General features: G+C 38.6%; 2 protein-coding genes across 3 annotated transcripts; one reads left to right on the top strand and one right to left on the bottom strand.

Annotated features, from left to right (window-relative positions):
- Positions 1-7,504: 7,504 nt before the first annotated feature.
- On the top strand, positions 7,505-12,059 carry RPL22L1 (ribosomal protein L22 like 1). 2 transcript variants are annotated; one of them, XM_044251779.1, is made up of 4 exons: positions 7,505-7,588; positions 9,280-9,372; positions 9,539-9,660; positions 11,809-12,059. In XM_044251779.1, exons 1-4 carry the CDS (start codon positions 7,580-7,582, stop codon positions 11,951-11,953), a joined length of 369 nt encoding a protein of 122 aa, XP_044107714.1. In that variant the 5' UTR covers positions 7,505-7,579; the 3' UTR covers positions 11,954-12,059. The 2 variants fall into 2 exon arrangements, with proteins under 2 accessions (XP_044107714.1, XP_044107715.1); XM_044251780.1 differs by having other exon boundaries at positions 7,546-7,588; positions 9,283-9,372.
- Positions 12,060-13,290: 1,231 nt separating this feature from the next.
- LOC122908691 (peroxiredoxin-1-like) lies at positions 13,291-14,167 on the bottom strand. Its single transcript, XM_044251778.1, has one exon. The coding sequence runs from the start codon at positions 14,085-14,087 to the stop codon at positions 13,569-13,571; it is 519 nt and encodes a 172-aa protein (XP_044107713.1). The 5' UTR covers positions 14,088-14,167; the 3' UTR covers positions 13,291-13,568.
- Between the last annotated feature and the right edge of the window lie 1,171 nt (positions 14,168-15,338).

Below are 15,338 nucleotides of genomic sequence, written 5' to 3'. Positions count from 1 at the left end.
AAGATGAGGTATGTTAACACTCCCCTGATATATTCAGCAGGATCAGTTGCAACCACTAGGTGTGTTTGGGCTAAAAGGGTCCCACCTACAAGGTTGCATTAATTCATTATCCAATTTGAGATTTATTTCTGGATCCAGTTAAAATAATTTTGGGGCCACACTCTGGGCATGTCAACTTGTGTCCCAGTGTTTTGGAGGGCGGAAAAAGCTTGGCAACCTCAGTTGCCATCAGATTCCTAGCACAGATTTTAATTAGGAGAATGGAAACTCACCTACCTAACACTTTGTTGGGTTATTCTTCGATCACAGTTATGCATATGAGTTTCACTTAAAATTGTTGTCTCTGTAGTTCATTTTAATTGCTGTGCAATCAATGAGATAAATCTTTTGGAGATTTTACATACATATCAATAACACTCTGTTATTAAGGAATATACCTTTTCAAAGGCAAATGGAAATTTCAGAATGAATATTTAGGACACAAAAAGCAATAGTTTCTATATGGTAGAAATATTTAAAATAGCATTCTGATACCAATTCCAAGTGAAATTAAAAAAAAAAAAAAAGCAAAATTGAAAAATAAGAAAACTCTTCTACCTGGAAATTTAAAGACCTGTTATGTAATTCTATGCTGAAAAGGGTAATACAAACAGAAGCAATTCCTGAAATACAATGGTAAGTGAAACCACTGTATATCAGAATCTATATAAAGCAGTAGGAAAAAAAAATATGTAGACTTAACCCCTGTATCAATAAAAATGAAAGAATGAACATAAGTTAAATTAAAGTCCTAAGTCAAACAACCAGAAAAATAGCAGCAAACAAACCAAAAAGAGAGCACAAGGGAAGAAATAATAAATATAAAAGCAGAAATTAGTGAGGGGAATAGAAAGATACCACATTAAAAAATAAAATTCTGGTCCTTTGAAAAATTAACAAAACAAACTCCCGGCCAATTTATTTAAAGTGGAGGAAGAAAACACAAATATAAAAAATGAGAAATAATAGGAGGAATGACTAATAATTCAGAGGAAATAAAAATAAAACAAATTCTATTCAAATTTGAAAAACTAAATGATATATGGTATAATTTCTCAGGAAAATATGGTTATAAGAGTCAACCTTAGTAGAAATAGCCTAAACAGAACATTTTAATAAAAAAACGAAAAGATTATCAAGAAACCCAGGGGCACCTGGGTGGCTCAGTGGGTTAAGCTTCTGCCTTTGGCTCAGGTCATGATCTCAGGGTCCTGGAATCGAGCCCCCCATCAGGCTCTCTGCTCAGCAAGAAGCCTGCTTCCCCCTCTCTCTACCTGCCTCTCTGCCTACTTGTGATATCTCTCTCTCTCTCTCTCTCTCTCTCTCTCTCTGTTAAATAAATAAATACAATCTTAAAAAAAACAAACAAACAAACCCACAAACGCTATGGTCAAATAATCTTCAACAAGGCAGGAAAAAATATACTGTGGAAAAAAGACAGTCTCTTCAATAAATGGTGCTGGGAAAATTGGACAGCTATGTATAGAAGAATGAACTCGACCAGTCTCTTACATCATAGACAAAGATAAACTTGAAATGTATCAAAGACCTCAACATGAGGCAGGAATCTATCAAAATTCTAGAGGAGAACATAGGCAGTAACCTCTTCGACACTGGCCACAGCAACTTCTTTCAAGGCATGTTTCCAAAGGCAAAGAAACCAAAGCGAAAATGAACTTTGGGGACTTCATCAAGATCAAAAGTTTTTGCACAGCAAAGGAAACAGTCAATAAAACAATGAAGCAACCCACAGAATGGGAGAAGATATTTGCAAATGACATTACAGACAAAGGGCTGATATACAAGATCTATAAAGAACTCCTCAAATTCAACACACACAAAATAGATAATCATGTCAAAAAATGGCAGAAGACATGAACAGAAACTTCTCCAAAGAAGACATACAAATGGCTAACAGACACATGAAAAAATGTTCATCATCACTAGCCATCAGGGAGATTCAAATCAAACCACATTAAGATACCAGCTTACACCAGTCAGAATGGCCAAAATCAACAAGACAGTAGACAACAAGTGTTGGAGAGGTTGTGGGGAAAGGGGAACCCTCTTACACTGCTAATGGGAATGCAAGTTGGTGCAGCCACTTTGGAAAACAGTATGATTCCTTAAGAAATTAAAAATAGAGCTACCCTATGACCCTGCAATTGCACTACTGGGTATTTACCCCAAAAATACAGATGTAGTGAAAAGAAGGGCCACCTGTACCCCAATTTTCAAAGCAGCAATGGCCACAGTCACCAAAGTATGGAAAGAGCGAAGATGCCCTTCAACAGACAAACGGATAAAGAAGATACAGTCCATATATACAATGGAGTATTATGCCTCCATCAGAAATTTTTGTATCAGCATGGATGGGACTAGAGAAGATTATGCTGAGTGAATAAGTCAAACATACGAGTAAAATATATGGTTTCACTTACTTGTGGAGTATAAGGAATAACACAGAGGACATTGGGAGATGGAGAGGAGAAGTGAGTTGGGGGAAAATGGAGCGGGAGACAAACCATGAGAGACTGTGAACGCTGAGAAACAGAGGGTTTTGGAGGGGAGGGGTGAGCCTCATGGTGGGTATTATGGAAAGCACCTATTGCATGGAGTACTGGGTGTGGTGCATAAACAATGAATTTTGGTACACTGAAAACAAATCAAAACAAAAGCACCTATTATGTGCCAAGCACTAAAGAAAAAAAAGAAAACCATCCCACAAAAATTTATAGATGTAGATATAGATGGAGAGAAAGGAAAACAAATGATAAATAATAGGGCAAAGTGTTATTAATAGGTAAAAATATGAATAAATATGAATACATACATATGTATTTATATATATTTTATCCAGATTTTTACGTATTTATATGTGTAATTGTGTGTGCGTTCTTTGAACTATTTTCATAATTTTTACAATTTTAAGTATGGTGATTATTTCTAAAAATTTCTTAATTCAGAAAACATGTATAGTGCCATCTAATTTTTATAAATGAATGTAATTATTTGTGTAATCTAAATGATTTATATTTATACATACATATCCACAAACATCCATGCCCCCAAAGCATTAAATAGCTATTTCCAAACAAGTGGGCTTTTAGATATTTTTATGCATTATCTTTTTGCTCTCTGTATTTCTTTCCATGAGCATTTCTTTTGGCTTAAGGTACTAATTTTGTTAATTTAAGAAGTTCCTTAAAGTATTGTTTATAATAATATAAAATAAAATTTTAAATGACCACCAGTAGATGAATGACCAAGCTAAAAATAACAATACAAAAATGACAAAAATTAAGCAATTAAAAAAGATACTTGTTGGGTCCCCCAATAATGGGTCCATAGTCAAAGGAGTGAGACTGATACAAAGCGAAGGTCAAACAAAGTTTTATTTCACGCCAAGCATCCAGAATCAGACTGACCATCAAACAGACAGGTTGGGGCCGCCCCTTACAGAGAGGACGACCCCTCCCTGCTTTCCAGACTAACTTTTATAGAGCAAAGGCCCTGTGGTTGGGCTTGGCTACACACAGGTGGCTAATTGAATTACAACCCACCCCACAGTAACTATGGAAACTAGCCTATCACCTTGGTAGCTAGGAGACAGTATGCACCCCCACTGATTAAATGGCTCCACCTGACCTGACCTGACCCACGCTTGTATTTGGGCTGTTACCTGGGACTGGTTTCCCGGACTTACTTTTAAGTAAGTTCTGGCAGGGGGGGTGGGTGTCAATTTAAGTTTTACTGCATAAACAACAAAATGGCTGTTCAACCGAGGTGGGGCTGCTCTGGCTGAACAGCCCTTAAATACTTATTCTTATTTTAAAGTTTGATCAATTATTCAGAATTCCTGTGGGACTAACACAAAATCTTACTTCTGAAATTTCTCTAATGTTAGAAATAATAAGAACAAATTATCACTAAAGTTTTTCCTAAGTACACAGAGAAGAGGTTCAGTGAAGCAAGCATAAATTTTTTATTCATAGTTTTTAATGCTTTCTAATAAAATTAGTAAAGGGAGGACAAACAGCAGTGATTTCAGTTTCTATTTCCTCTACCTGGTGCTCTGAACTTTCATTTATGAGTATTTGACAAAGAACATTAAAAGTTGGAGGAGTTAAAAGCAATATTCTTCAGTGGTGGTAAGTTTCTCTCAGTGCCTCATTGTTTTGCACAGTTGGGCTGAGCACATCCTTTGTCAAAGCTGTGCGGTTTGTTTCCACTGGACTGTTTTTGCTACAATGTTATTTGAGAATTATTTTTCTGGAGATGGGTAGTGCTTTTTTATGTTGCATTCTAAGTAATTTCCCATTCTTTTTATGTTGCATTCTAAGTAATTTCCCATTCACTAATTTTCTCCCCTGCTGTGGCTACTCTCTTCTTTAACTCACCCACTCTTTCTGAGGTTTTCTATTTTTAATTTCTAGAACTTACGTTCTTTTAGTCCAGCCAATTTGATTGTTCCTCTCTCCCTTAACATATTTTAAATACTTATAGCTTTTAAATATACTGAAGACACTTATTTTATATTTTGTCAATTCCAATGTATATTGATCTGATTCCATAGGTTTTGGGGGGGTTGATTTTCATTCATAGTGTTTGTTTTCCTGTGTTTTTAGTGATTTAAAAAAGTTGTCAGCTCATATTTCTGTAAGTTTATTGGAGGGATACCTTTGTGCCTGGATCAAAAGTGCATCTCTACAAATAGCATCTGAATTTGCTTCTGCCTAACGCTACCAGTCCAAGCACACTTTAAACAACGTTTTGAGGTTGAGGCTTTTCCATGCTATTTGAGCAGGGCTAATCTTAGTTCCAAACCTATATGAGCACACTTTGTCATTCCTGCTTCCAAAAATTTTTTGCTTTTCACCAACTTAATCATATAGTGGACATTATAAAACTGTGGTTTAGCCAGTTTTTTAAGGTGGCTAGGATATGGAGGGGTTTCTCAGTGAATCTAATCTGCCATAGTGTCCCTCTATGTTTTATCTTATTTATTCAAGCTCCAGAATCATGTTGATCAAATGACTGAATATTAGAAATATATCTATCATCTATTGCAATATCTTATATATGAATAACTGGAAAAGCAACTTCCCCTTATTCTAAATTGACTCTTTTCAGATATTTAATTCTTATGTTTTAGAATCCATTGTCAAAATAAAAATATCTGGGAGAGGGTTGTTGACAGGCATTGTGTTCATACTATATGTGTAAAATTTGGGAAGCACTAAGTTATATACAATATTTAATCTTACCATCTGCATTTCTGGTTAATATTCTTTTTAGGGTTTTCCCCCTAATTTGGAGAAATCTTTTCTTTTCCCACTATAGTTTCTATTTATTTTGAGATTACCAGCTATTTTGAAACACATGTTTTCAATATCTCCTTTATACAAATGACTTAACAGTTCTTTACGGGTTTTTTGGTTTTGTTTTGTTTCAGTCATAACATGGAAGTCTACCAAAAACAATGGAAATAAAATAGTACAGTTAACGGCTTATTTTCAAAATACCCAATAGTGCAAGGATCATTTCTGCTCTGCAGACTGAGTAGCCCTTGAGGAGAAAATGCCAATTGCCTTTTTTACCTTAATGTTTGAGAAATAAGTGGAATTATTATGGTTCTTGAGGTAAGCAATGAAAAAAATCTTCTTGAAATGGATTTCTCCCAGGAATTCAATACCTCTATTTGACCCTATATATTATATTCTTCATTAAAGCATAGCTTCCACTATTACTAAAGACTGCCATAAAAGATATATGCAGTTGTCACTTTCTAGGGTCAGTCTCCAAATGAACAACAAAAGTCCACCCCATCCCTACCCCTGACCCCAAGTATGATAGTTTCACCTCCATATAAAAAAGTGTAAAACAGGGGCGTCTGGGTGGCTAAGTGTGTTAAAGCCTCTGCCTTAGCTCAGGTCATGATCTCAGGGTCCTGGGATGGAGCCCCACATTGGACTCTCTGCTCAGGGGGGAGCCTGCTTCCTCCTCTCTCTCTGCCTGCCTCTCTGCCTACTTGTGATCTCTGTCTGTCAAATACATAAATAAAATCTTTTTTAAAAAAGTGTAAAACATTGAGAAGCATGTCATTTTTCTGATGTGATGTCAACTTGAAATTCTTCAAAGTTCAAAAGCTTTTTCCTTTTGTCATCAAAACTGTCACCACCCCACATCCACCTTCATGTCCTTTGTGCATTTTAGTAGCTCGGTCTCAGCAAACATTCTTGAATTTTAATTAGGAAGTGTTTTGGTTGGAAGTTGAGAGTCCTAGAATGTCATGAGCACACTATGAAGGTGCACATAGGAGTTGTGTCTGTCCATAATGGCAGCTTTATTCAATCATAAAGCAAGGCTAATATAATTATACAGAAGGTTCTGGATTCCAAACACAATGGCATTTTATTAGTGTTTAACTTGTTTTCTTACAGATCACACAAATTAAATCACAAGAGAATTGCCCAAGATGAAAACAAGTGGTAGGAAGTTAATGAAGCAAATGCAGTCATTTTCTGAGTGTGCAGTTGAGATAAGGCCTCCTTTCGGTCTAGGTCTGCTCTCAGCACTTGCTACTTAATATGTTCAAGCAGTGAAGATCTCTGTGCTTTCCCGAGAGTATTGGGGCAGGGTCTTCAGGACAGTTGCCTTTTTGATGTGGTCAGAGATGAAAGAGTCAGCATCTGGAAAATCTTGACAGTTTGCTGCAAAAATCCTCCCTTTTTGAAGGGATTCAATTAGTCTTAGACCTTTGCAGACCTCCTCTGGTTCCGCTGGTTATCAGTTTTTGGTGTGGTCGGCCTGCGCTGGCTGGGAAGACATCTGTCCTTAGCTGCGATGCCCTTGACTGCTTGCATCATAGCTTGACCTAAGTTCTGAGTAACTCCATCTTAATTTCTACACAGGGTAAACTAAAACCCCTGATAAAAGTGAAGCAGCAGTGCAGCAGTGAACTCAACAAGTGAACAAGTGAGCAATACACTGTTGCTGTTTCTTAAGAGTTTTTTCCCTCGAGAACGTAGTTTATTTTGGCTCAGTTATTTCCCTCAACAGTCAATTAGAAAACAGGACTCATAGACAAAACACAAATATAGAAGTAACTTTTTCGCTGTGGGATTGTAATTACAATGTAAGACAGAAGATCCCAGAGCAACCTGAGACACTGCCTCGCCCTGATTGGAAAGAAGATCTAGGCGATTAGTGAAAGATGATTCCTTCATCCCTCGCTCGTGTTCGTCTGGGAGCCACCTCCGCTAACTGAGGAGTCTTTTGTAGTCAACGGACGAACGTAGTCATTGGTGGAAAACAATCAATTTACTACGGCCGCTAGCCGGCGCTCCCAGAAAACCTGACTGCATCTGAAGCCTACCCTCCCCCGATCAGGCCCGGGTTTCCCGGGTTACTGGCCTCCACTCGCTCTCTTCCGGAAGGCGGCGAGCCTACGCTCCCGGCGCGTGACGCAGCACGTCGTGGTATAACTACGTGACGCGCGACGGTAGCTTCCTCTTTGATCGCCAGACCGCCTTTCAAGATGGCGCCGGTGAGTGAGAGTGGGGTTTTGGTGGGAGCGTGTTTCCCCAATGTAAATGATTTTTGCATCTGGCGAATTGGGGAGCCCACTTTTGAGGCGAAGGGACGGCAGAAATGGAGACTGGGTCAGGAGCACAAGCACGATGTGAAAATTCTGAGTAGCTTTTTTCGAGACCCTTGGCGACTGCCACGCGGTCTAGTGGAGTTCTAGGTGGGCCCCAAGTTTGGATGAGTGGTTGTCGCAGCGCAGGGAAGGAGGTTCACAGCGATGAACCGGCCTAATGGGGCAGCATTGGGCCGTTGCTTTTCAGTCTCGCTTCTGGTAACGCCGATGCTGGCCTATTCGTTTGCGCCAGGAAGGAGATTGGGTGATCGGATCGGTCTGATGGCTTTGCTAGAGCGGAGGGAGCTCCGAGGCCACAGAAGTTTCAGAGAATTTCAGAACTAAGTTGGGGAAGAAGTGTCTTTACTACCTCATGACGGAAGTTTTTAAAAGATAAAAGTTGACACTCGCGTGTATATAAGCGTGCATCAGAGAGTTTATGTTATTAACAAGGGAATCAGTAAAATGTTCAGTCCAGTACAAAGAGCATTTGAAAGAATAGGTATATGTCAGCAATTAAGTTTTGGATATGTGGGGGTGGTGGTGGCACAAATTACTCGGCTTCCTAAAAGCAAACTGGCATTACTACGTGGTGTACTTTTGGGTGGATCTAATTTGGAGATGGTATCCTCTACTGATCTGTCTGTTTGCAGTACATTGCCTGAATGTAATAGTAATAGGCTAATTAATAGTAGCCACAGCAGCATTTTACTTGTTAAGTGTAAGTAAAGTGTTTTAGTCTAAGTTTGGGGTATAGAAAACTAATGTTAAAATTTTTTTGAATTGAAAAGTCTCTACAGGAAAGGTTCCCCTCTCCCTTACCTATATAACAAAGTAAGGATTTAATTTCTAGACTTTATTATAAGGATATATATTATGAGGATATCATATTATAAGGATTATATATAAGATTATATTATAAGGATATAATGTATATATTATAAGGATATAAGACTTTATTGTAAAGATATAATAAGGATTTAATAAATTTATTCTGGCATATAATTGAGCTTGGGCAAGGTAGTATATATTCCCTGTGTCCCGTAGGGCCTGGCCTATAGTGAACAGTACCTGATAATGTAAAATTGAATGCCAGTGGTCTAGAAAATAATTGAAAGCCCATAAAACTTAACTTGATAATTGGGACAGAATGGCTTGATTAGAGGTCCAAACCAGCCCTGGGTGGGTTTCGGTTTTAATTAACAGTATAAAGTAATAGCAATAGACTTGTAATAGTCTTTTGTGGTTGTATGTGTAGGATTCTTTGGAATTACCTGATGAGAGAACTAATAGGGGCTTGCCATATGTTTCGAGCTTTTTGCACTTTGGAGACACTTGGGTGATAAGTGGGGAAAATTCCCACTGGATTTTACAAAAACTTGGTTTAAACAAACTTAAGGAACCCTTTCACACAGTGTGGCTGGGGGAAAGGCTATACCCAATGGATACGAAGCAGTTTTTTAGATCTTGCACTATTTTGTGTATATAGAAATACAACATCACAGTACATTGTACATCTTTGGGCTGCTACAGATTTTTAAGTTTTTGTATTCAAAGTGAATAAATTGAATAGTAGTAATTACGTTAACTATCTGTAGCAGAAAGACAAGAAACCTAAGAAGTCAACCTGGAAATTTAATTTGGACCTTACCCATCCAGTAGAAGATGGAATTTTTGATTCTGGAAATTTCGTAAGTAATGCTCTCCTCCGCTTGTTTTTTATCATTGTAATAGAGTTCTTAATGACTTAAGTATGTAATACTTGATTTTAACCTAAGCTCTATTCCTAGGGTACCTTCCCTAGTGAATATCTAGGGTTTTCTTCCCTAGTTTTGCATGTTTTCTATTTTAAAACAGGAACAGTTTCTACGGGAGAAGGTTAAAGTCAATGGAAAAACTGGAAATCTGGGGAATGTTGTTCACATTGAACGCTTCAAGAATAAAATCACAGTTGTTTCTGAGAAACAGTTCTCTAAAAGGTTGGTATTTGTTTCCCGTAATACTTTAGTGAAATTATGGTAGTTGTGAATATTTTATAGAATACACAATCCTTGTATTTTCTCTTCATAGGCAGGAGTAGATGTGGTGATAAGGTCAGGGAGATACAAACAGAAATGTTTTGAACTTATTAATGGCCCATGTGAATGGAAAATGGGTTCAGTAACTGGGCCAGTTCCTTAGGCTGGTTGTCAGTAAGTGTAATTTATTGCTGGAATATAGGAAAGTTATATATAGGGCTCTTGTCCAGTGCATAGTAGTCCCTGAAACCCAATTATATATAAACTTAAACAGTGTTAGGTGTTTTTGTTTGTTTTTAAAGATTTTATTTATTTATTCTACAGACAGATTACAAGTAGGCAGAAGGGCAGGCAGAGAAAGGAAGGGAAGCAGGCTCCCTGCTGAGCAGAGATCCTGGCTCAGTCCCAGGACCCTGGGGTCACGACCCTAGTGGAAGGCAGAGGTTTTAACCCTCTGAGCCACCCAGGTGCTCCGCAGTGTTAGGTGTTTGGAAGATGTTGCAAGAAACCTGTCAGATGTGTAACATGAAAGTAATGTCCCAAATTAAGTAATGTAAGTGTTTTCTTATACCTCAGTTTTTAAGGTCTTGTTGGTTTATTTAGTAGAGGCAGCCAGTCAAAGGTAAAGTCTAATGTTTTGCTGGTTTTAGTTCGTCTAATTTACTCAACAAATACTAAATACTTACATGGCAGTACTCTTGTAGGACTGGATAGCCAACCAGGCAAGTACCTATTACTAAGGAGCTCCAATTCTAGTGGAAAGAAATGATAAGGTATTAACTAGTTGACAAGTGCTGTGTAAATGCATAAAGAGGATTTCAGGGTTGATAATAGATAAAGTAGTTGAGGAAATCTCATCTAAATGAAGTGCTGGAGTGAGACATGCAAATTAGAGGATTCATGATTATGGCTGAAAAAGATTTGGTGGTGGAAGCTGAAGACTGAGCCTGTTGCGAGAATAGGTGATCCCATGCTGGCTCGGACTAAAGTAGAAGTGCATGTTATCTGTGATTATGAATTCACTAGGGATTTGGGGGTGAAAGGTTATGTTCACAAGGACTTGACAGACATGCACATTATTATTATAAAATGCAATGCTGTATTTGCTGTGTTGAAGATAAAAGATAGAGCATAGGAATTTGTGGAGAACCTGAGATGAGTAGTGTTGCCTGTGGAATGAAGTATTCTAGCAAAGGGAACAGCGTTAAGAACAGGGAAGTTCAAGGACTGCTTGATAGTCCAGAATTTAAAGTGTAAGTTGAAGCGAATGGCTGGAGTGATGAAATTAGACCATGTTGAAAGCTTTTATGACTTGTCGCCCTCGACCCGCAAGGACGACAAGAAGCCCCAGTTCAGATGTATCATCTCTCTCTTTATTTCCGCAAGTCTACACACTTACATACGTTTACATGCCCAATCAGCGAGCAGGGTGACCAATAAGGGGCCAAGCAATGGGGAGAGCCAATGAGAGTCCTTTTACTATGCTGATTAAATTTGAAACAGCCAATGACTATGTCCTCCTTTAGGTGGGCTTCACCAGAACGTTCGTTGTTTACTTGAGCGTATTTTGCTGGCAGTGAGCCAAGCGCCATCTTGTAATGGCGGGGATTTTCCCGGCCGAGGCGGTCCCCGACAATGACTGAGCCATACGTTAGTTGGAAGTATGTCGATAATCCTGAACTTGTAAATGAATTTAGCCCTGTTGTAGGTTTCCTTTTATTGATCATGGGAATGAAGTTAGGGAGGTTGATAGTAGTGAAAGGAATGTTGACATGTTAGTGCATAATGCATCTAAGGAATGAAATTGTATATTAAAAGGTAATCTGGTTATGGCAATAAAACTGATGAGGAAGCTGCTTTTGCTCTTTTTAGTGTCAATATAAAGGATGTTTCTATTAGGGAGATGGGAGAATATGGTTTGTAGGGCATCAACTGATTGTAATTGGGGTTGAGTGGCTACCTTACTAGATCCCCAGCAACCTTGAACAATGTTGGATACAAATATTTTGGAGGGAACATTAAAGATGAATACAAGTGCTTTTTATATAGTAAGCCTTTGCATAGTAGATAATTGTATTTACTAATGAGATTCATGTCTTGATTTTAAAGGTATTTGAAATATCTTACCAAGAAATACCTTAAGAAGAACAATCTTCGTGATTGGCTTCGTGTGGTTGCATCTGACAAGGAAACTTACGAACTTCGTTATTTCCAGATTAGTCAAGATGAAGATGGATCTGAGTCTGAAGACTAGGTGAATGAAGCTGCCCCTTACAGGGTTTTGCTTGTTAATAAAACGAAGGAAACAGCTAGAAATGGACTTTTAGTTTATTGGCGAATAAAAAGCATTATACCCTGTATGTTAAGCTTCCACCTCTTTTATTTAAGTATATGCCATTTACATGATTCTGGGCTTTCCTTTGATAGTTTTTGTAAGTAATATTTAAGTAGCTATAGCTGGTAGAATTTTTTCAGGATTTCTGAAATTTATTCCTTTTATGGATGTCCTCCAATTAAAATATGTAGTGTTGTATAGGAAATAGTGAAACACAGTATTGTGTATGACTTTATATAGTGAAATACTTAAAATTCTCATGGCAGTCTTAAACATTTTTACAGTTTGTTAATGCAGTTCTGAGTGCTTAGAACAGTTTTCAAACATACATGCTCATATTGAGTCACTCCTGCCCTCTGCTTCAGAGGATGCTGACTCCCTGGTTCGCATAAAAGCTCTATGGGTGAGCGTGGTACCACACTAAACCAGTGTTTAATTGCCTGTTAGACGTCTCGAACCAGATGCCTTACAGGCACTAGAAACTCAAAATCTTCGAATCAGAACTCTTGATATCTTTTCCACTAAATCTGCTGCTGTGTTCCTTGTCCAAAAAATAATTTACTCAAGATAATTGGAATGTCTTCTCCTTTTCTCAAGTCTCCTTCCTGGTAATTCTAAAAGTAGTGGTTAACTATTGCTTTGTTCTCAGTGGATAGACCCTTTCCTCCAAATAAAGTGGCCTCTGAGCAAATAGAATGGTTTGGCAAAACTCCAGATTGTGAGAGATAGAGAATAACGGGAGGGAGGTACTAGAGCATTATCAATTTTCTTATTTTCCAGTGGTCCCAAGTAATGTGTCTTTTTCTACGTTTAACCTAAACGTGGTGTCACTATCTCAGGTACTTGGGCGGTAGACCCTGATAGCAGTAGAAACATGTTGCAAAATAATGTCTTGACTATTACAGACTAATGTACAGATTTACATAATTGGTTTTGGGAATATTGGGAATAATTTCATCAAGAGTGTCAATTCTCTTGATCATTAAGAACTTGTTGAAGCACCCTCCAACATTACTGCTGTAGTGCAGCAACTCCTTTGTTCTTTCCAGACAGCTGTAATATCCTCTTAACTGCTCTGTTTGAGTTGTTCACATTTTTTACCAGCAGTAACCAAGATCTACCTGAGATTCCTTTGTTGAGCATTGTGGATACAAGGGAGTAACAACAGCCTACTCTGGTTAGAGAAACACTGGCCAAATAATGCCATACAAACTGTTGAGTACAACAAAGGAGGCGTTTTTTTTTTTTTTTTCCCCTCAGTTCAAGTTTAATAGAAACAACAGAAGATCAAAAGTGTTGCCCTGCTACTGTACATCACAGTTGGCCTGCCCTGTAACCCAGTTCAGGCCATTCTCTCCAGAGAAGAAAGGCTGGACTCCCCAACCCCTGCAGGAAAGGCCTGTCCCATCCCATACCACATCTGCACAAAGTCTAAAGTCTTGTGTTTTAAGCATAACAATAGTACAAAAGAGATTTTGTTCTCATGGCCACCCACTACAGCCCAGCCCTGAAATGGCCCGGCACTCACTTCTGCTTAGAGAAATACTCTGCTCTTCTGGACATCAGGCTTGATGGTATCACTGCCAGGCTTCCAGCCCGCTGGGCACACTTCCCCATGCTTATTGGTAAACTGGAAGGCCTGAACCAGTCGCAGAGTCTCATCCACAGAGCGGCCAACAGGTAGGTCATTTACAGTGATCTGCCTAAGCATGCCTTTATCATCAATGATAAAGAGGCCTCTGAATGAGATGCCTTCATCAGCCTTTAAGACTCCATAGTCCTGAGCAATGGTATGCTTGCGGTCTGATACCAAGGGAATGTTCATGGGTCCCAGTCCTCCTTCTTTCTTGGGTGTGTTGATCCATGCCAGGTGACAGAAATGAGAATCCACCGAAGCACCAATCACTTGACAGTTGAGTTTCTTAAATTCTTCTGCCCTGTCACTGAAAGCAATGATCTCCGTGGGACACAAAGGTGAAGTCAAGAGGGTAAAAGAAGAACACAACATATTTTCCTTTGTAGTCAGATAGGCTGAGGACTGGCCATCTGGCATAACAGCCGTGGCTTTGAAGTTGGGGGCAGGATGCCCAATTTTGGCATTTCCTGAAGACCTTGCTATTGGCTGCTCTACGAACAAAAACGCTGAAGACAAGGCAGGAAGAAGACGCCAGGAGAGGCGTTTCTAAAAGGAATTTGATCTAGTCAAAGTAACAGGAAATATTTGAGCTGACATACAGCAGACATGGTTGTAACTGGGTAAAGGGTGTTTCAGGCAGAACATCATAGGTGAAGTTCTCAGCACACTAAGAAACTGGTTGGTAGAGAGTACATCTGGAATAGAGTGGTGGTTATGAGGAGAATTTGGAAAGGTAAGGTGGAAACCAGCCCATGCAGAACAGAAAAACACGTTTTAATCTGGAGAGAATGGGAAGCTACTGAATTTTGAGTGAACAGTAATGTGATCCCGTGAGATGACCATTTTGAAAAAGATCTATGGCTGCATTTTGGAAAACGGTTTTCAGAGTGGTCATAGATGTAAGGAGACAGGAAGTTATATAGCAGTATCCTGTGGCTATGGTGGGTAGCATTGGGGTGTTGGAGGAGATGGGAAGAAGTAGACAGAGTTTGAGAGTTCAGAGGATAAAACCTGGAACTTGGTGGTAGGGAAAAGTGTTGAGGGTGACATAATTGGCTAGAAGATTGCATTTGCTGATCACAATAGGAGAAGGCAGGAGTAAGGGGAAAGTTAATTTTAGGCTATGCTGAATTTGTGTTCCACAAGATGTCCTGAGGATGGGTTTAAGTGAAGATGTCCACTGGTCTGTGCATAGGTGGTAATAATGGGGAGGGGTGAAATTGCCTGTTGGGAGTGTACAGTGAGGTTTAAGAATTGCAGACACCAAATGCCTCCATTCTTCCTCTAGAGTGATCCTTCCAAATGATCTCGTGTGTTATTCAAATGTTTAAAATTAGTTTTCAAAGTTAATTTCACGTTAATATGTGCTCAGGCCTGTGTCTCTCTCTGTCAAATAAATAAATAAAATCTTAAAAAAAAAAGAATAAAGTCATTATTCTGAAGGGCTGAAAGATTCTCAAATTTCTTTGCCTTCCAGCATCTCTATGAACTGAAAAGTTTTTTTTTTAACCTACCTGGTTTTTTAATTTTTTAATTTTGTGTATGTTCTTACTTTCAAATTCTGCTACATGTATTTGTATCCGTAAATAATATATAACATTGTTCTGTGTCCTGTTATAGTTTACAAAGTGGTCCCAACCTATATATATCCTTTTGAATTTCTTTTAT

Source organism: Neovison vison, chromosome 6, assembly GCF_020171115.1.
Source record: "Neovison vison isolate M4711 chromosome 6, ASM_NN_V1, whole genome shotgun sequence".
NCBI classification, from domain to species: domain Eukaryota; kingdom Metazoa; phylum Chordata; class Mammalia; order Carnivora; family Mustelidae; genus Neogale; species Neogale vison.
Note: the sequence above shows the minus strand (reverse complement) of the source record. Positions and strands in the feature narration are given on the sequence as shown.